The sequence below is a fragment of the Notolepis coatsorum genome (assembly GCF_963971535.1).
Source record: "Notolepis coatsorum genome assembly, chromosome: 14".
Taxonomy (NCBI): Eukaryota; Metazoa; Chordata; class Actinopteri; order Aulopiformes; family Paralepididae; genus Notolepis; species Notolepis coatsorum.
Window position 1 is genome coordinate 3,057,248 of NC_140178.1, and position 4,871 is coordinate 3,062,118.

Here is a 4,871-nt window from a genome sequence, read left to right on the forward strand (position 1 = left end):
ACTCGATTATCGATAGTATATGTGTCCTTATGCACGATACAAAAGCGGGCTGAAAAATCGCTTATCCGTGCCTTGCTCAGCGCCAACGGCACGCACGCACACACACAGACACGTCGTGATCGCTATGAAAAAAACATCTGATTAACCCAAAACTGGTAACATAGAGTCCTTACCTCACATCAGATGTTCTGCAAAAAGATTAATCCAATTCCTGATCGCCATTCCAAATATCGATCGCGTCCATTGATACAACGTTATAGTCCAAAACACATAATCCACGCTGCTCCCAGTCCCCCCAGTCAACGTGGTACAACGATACTGCATGCCCGAGAAGCAAAACCCGGACCGGACTTTTTTTCTTGATGCACATCCCCAGCCATTCCAATCCAATGATGTGCAATACCATCCGGGAGACGATAGGCGGCGGTATTTGCCCCTTTGCGAGCTCAGACCCATTCCCAACGATAACATCAGGTTGGATGGATGAAAATGAATGGATATCGCTAATAAAAGAAATAACGATTCAAACCCGACTATACTCGTGATTGCCGCTGAACGTTTGGCTAGTTAACCCGACTATACTCGTGACTGACGTTGAATGAGTTAAACTATTGCATAATTAATTAACGATCACGGTCACAAACCCACTCCATACAAGGTTAATTGACCTGATGGGAATTACTAGTATTTATTTTTTCGCCTCCGCAATCCGCATGCCCCACTCAGCGAGATGCCGCCCTGAGCAGCGGCCCATGTTGCCCGTGGCTAAGACCGCCACTGAGTATATATAGTGATTCAAACATAAAACAGCTTTGTTACAAAGTGCCTCACAGAACAGCAAAACACAAAAACGACACACACACAGACAGACGAGGTCAAACACATTCAAGGTGTGATTACCTGAGTTTACAGGCAACTTGCCTTCGAATGAAACACCTGGTGACCAAGCTGCCTTTTTACTCTGTTTACCGATGTCAGCCCTCTTGTTGACCCGCGCACCGGTGCGGCTTTGTGGAGAGAGAGAGAGAGAGAGAGAGAGCCAGAGAAAACAACACAGCAGCCTAATAGTAGACATTATATTTGGTCAAAATTGGTCTGTTTTTTCAACAACCTGAATTTCAGACCCCGAACTGTGTGGATTTAACCAGCCGCCACCACGCCGCCCGCCACACAGGCTCGCCGCGCGTTCTGAGGAGGGCAAGGGGCTGAGGAGAGCAATCGTGACACAATGCTTAGCGGGGGGACACTATAGTGGCGCGGGGGGGGGGGGGGGCGGTATGATGAATGAGAGTCTGTAATACGAGGAGACATTCCCACTGCTGTGTAATCTTGAATCCTCTTAACCCTTTCACTGCCGCCGCCACTGCCACAAACGGTTAACCCTTTCACTGTGTGACAATACACGGGAGGTTAACCCTTTCACTGCCGCCACACGGCGGCAGCAGGTTAATAACCCTTTCACTGCCACACGACAGAAGGTTAACCCTTTACTATCGCACTACCGACGACGGGTTTAACCTTCTGTCGTGTGGCAGTGAACGGGTTAACGTTGACTCTGAAATGGAGTGCAAGTTATATTATAGTTGGGGTGGGATGAGAAGATGCTCACTGTGCTGACCGTGTAACCTCGCAGAATGCATTCGGCGCATATGATCCGCCGAAGCACACTGACATATATACCAACATTATTGCTTTCTGCATGAGGAATGTCGTCGCGCGTCATTGGAATTTGTGTGAGCGTGAGTGTGTGTGTGCGTGTGTGTTGGGGGGGGGGGGGGGATTCATAACTCCCATAAAACCCACCACACATGTAAAACATATACTGTCGTTATAGGAATCTTCCTCTCTCCACAAATCATGTAATTCATTGCCTGTTGTTGTTATGATTCCACTTCAAATTCCTTTTCTTATTATGTTTCTTATATTATTTTGATTTGTATTATTATATTATTTTTGTGTATATATTTGTATTTCATTTTTTGCAGTGTCCCGTAGAATTATACCAGTAGGGTGCAGACATGAGCTTCATCTGGAAAAACATGTTAAAAAATATCTCTAACCAAATATAATCTTTCATGAGATTTTACAGAGCATAATAATAAGCCCCTTTTCGAATTGGAGCAAAAATGCTTAATTTTTCTTTTAGCATTTCCATATATCAAGTGCTCATATCGGGTGTGGGGGGGGGGACCCGGTACGGGTTACGTTAGGTTAGGGTATCCCCCCCCTCACCCCCCTCCCCCCCACACCCGATATGAGCATAAAATGGGGGACCCTGATGTAAACAAGAGGAAAGTCTTTCTCTGGTCTGCTGCATCCCCTTAACAATTGTGTGTATTGAGCTGTACTGTATTGTACCCATTCTGCAATCTGTTAAATAAAGTTTTCATTCATTCATTCATTCATTCATTCATTCATTCATTCATTCATTCATTCATTCATTCATTCATTCATTCAGCACTTGATATGGAAATGCGAAAATAAATTAAGCATTTCACTGTCTGGGAGTATAGCTCCACCTGCTCCAAACTGAGTGAAACTATATTTCAGCAGATCATGAAATCTGACGTTTAATAATAATAATACAGGTACAGCCTATACTTGTGCTCCTCGGAGGAGAAAGTGGGTGTATATTATATCGTGTGTGTGTGTGTGTGTGTCGGTGTCCCCGGCTGTGTGTGAGTCTCCCGGTAACACCGACCGCTAGTTCAGTTCAGACGCGCTCTGGCTGCCGGTGGCGGAGGATATAATCTGGACAGCAGCGAGCATCATCCTCCCGTAGCAGCACCGGAGAGTGTGAACCGTTATATATAATACTATTCTATTCATACCGGGAGGAGGGGTTGTTCACTTTCTCTTTTTTCCCAAAGCAAAGTTAGTGGATGAAAAAGACGGGATTTGGTTTTTTTTGGGGCAAAATACCTTCCCTTGTTTCTGGGAGAAGAGAGAGAAGAATTCGATGTTTTTTTCGTGTGTAATTGGCGGCTTTTGAAAATCCAACGGCTCTTTGGGTTGTCGAGGTGGATATACACGGATAAGGGTGTTGGGAGAAGCAGTTGGTGTGTTTTGAAGAAGACGTGATTTGCACCTTTATATAATATATAATGCCTGTATCCTCCTCTGCTCCCCGTTTTCTCCTTTTCCCACCCACCACATAAGAAGATGCCAAGAAGACTTCGTCCATCACCCAGTTCAACGGCTGCTCATCTGGAAGGACGCCACCACAGCCTTTTCAAATAAGCTGCAACTTCAGTCCAATAAATTGTGACATAAGTCTGTCAACGTCGGGATAAATAAATCGATACTCGCGGCGAGGAAGAAGAAGGGACGTGGATATTTTAACGATCTGATTTCTTCTCCTTCCTCCTATACTGACAGTATAATACTGTCCCTTTCTCTACATTATAAATATGCGGTTTGGCGGCGGTTGGTCGTCGGAGGAGCCGCGGTCCGGCCCCGGTGGTGGTACGCAGCGTGCAGGTGCAGCGGTCCAGCCGGAGCGATAAAGGCTGCTGAGATATAGTGGAGATACAGATTATTTGTTTGTTGAGGAGGGTGTCCATGCAAGACTTGGGACGGAAACATGTCTGGCCACTTCTCTTCTGAAGAGGGGATCACTGCTGCTATCAGAAGAGATGGCATTCTGGTCCTCCTCCCCCGCCGGCACCACGACGGTTTTCACCTCTAATAAAGTGCCCCGGAAGATCCTCTTCATGTTCACCCTCTCCCTCTCGGTCACCTACCTGTTCTACAGCCTGGTGAGCTGCTACGGCGCGCTGCAGTTCCCGGTGCAGGAGAACACCTATGGCGGCGCGGATCGCCTGGGGCTGGTGGTGACGGAGGAGACAACTTTTGTGACCTTACGGGAGAAACTTTACCCCACGTCGTTCCGGGCGGGTTACCGGGAGGAGGAGGACCGGCGGCTACCGGAGGACACGAGCGTCGCGGCGGGGGAGCATGTCGAGGAGACCGTACCACAACAAAGGACCGCGAACGGGAAGGTGCTGCTGGCGTCGTCTCCGACCACCGTGTACCGCACCGGGCCGCTGCTGGTGGTGGAGAGGCGGGAAGCGCGCGGCGGGGAGTTTATGGTGGAGAGGCGCGAAGCACGCGGGGAGTTTATGGTGGAAAGGCGGGAAGCGCGTGGGCAGGAGTTCATGGTGGTGGAGAGGCGGGAAGCGCGCGGGCAGGAGTTCATGGTGGAGAGGCGGGAAGCGCGCGGGCAGGAGTTCATGGTGGAGAGGCGGGAAGCGCGCGGGCAGGAGTTCATGGTGGAGAGGCGGGAAGCGCGCGGGCAGGAGTTCAGCACCACGGACAGCGACAGCGTCGCGCGGGTGAACAACTGCACCACTACCGCGGATTACGGCGGGGAGAAGAAACTTCCCCAGGCCATCATCATCGGCGTGAAGAAGGGCGGCACGCGGGCTCTGCTGGAGGCGCTGCGCGTGCACCCGGACGTGAGAGCCGTGGGCAACGAACCGCACTTCTTCGACCGGAACTACGAGAGGGGTCTGGATTGGTACAGGTGCGCGAGCTCTCTTCCCGCTTCTTTTCTTTTTCATCCTGTCTTCTAGAATGTTCTCTGTTGTTCGAGACCCCGCCGCGGGTGCTTTATTGGTGATCACAACGAGTGTGTCTTTCATATTGATCATAATATGAATAATAATAATCTGCTGTTCAACTGTTATAGCCACTGTTACTCTAAAGGAAATGCACTTTATCATGGAGAATTCCGCAATTTTGTTGTACAGGAACGAAACCAAGGTGTAAACTAAATAGATAAACACATAGATATACATAAGCGTAATCGCAGCAGACCTCCATCGTGCTACGTCTATAGTGTAGAGACCTATAGTGAATCAGTTACAGTC

General features: G+C 48.9%; 1 protein-coding gene across 1 annotated transcript; it reads left to right on the forward strand.

Moving 5' to 3' along the window:
- Window positions 1-3,587: 3,587 nt before the first annotated feature.
- Window positions 3,588-4,574, forward strand: hs3st4 (heparan sulfate (glucosamine) 3-O-sulfotransferase 4; the record flags this gene model as incomplete). Its single annotated transcript, XM_084328317.1, has 1 exon — window positions 3,588-4,574. The coding sequence occupies exon 1, from the start codon at window positions 3,636-3,638 to the stop codon at window positions 4,572-4,574; it is 939 nt and encodes a 312-aa protein (XP_084184443.1). The 5' UTR covers window positions 3,588-3,635.
- Window positions 4,575-4,871: the final 297 nt, after the last annotated feature.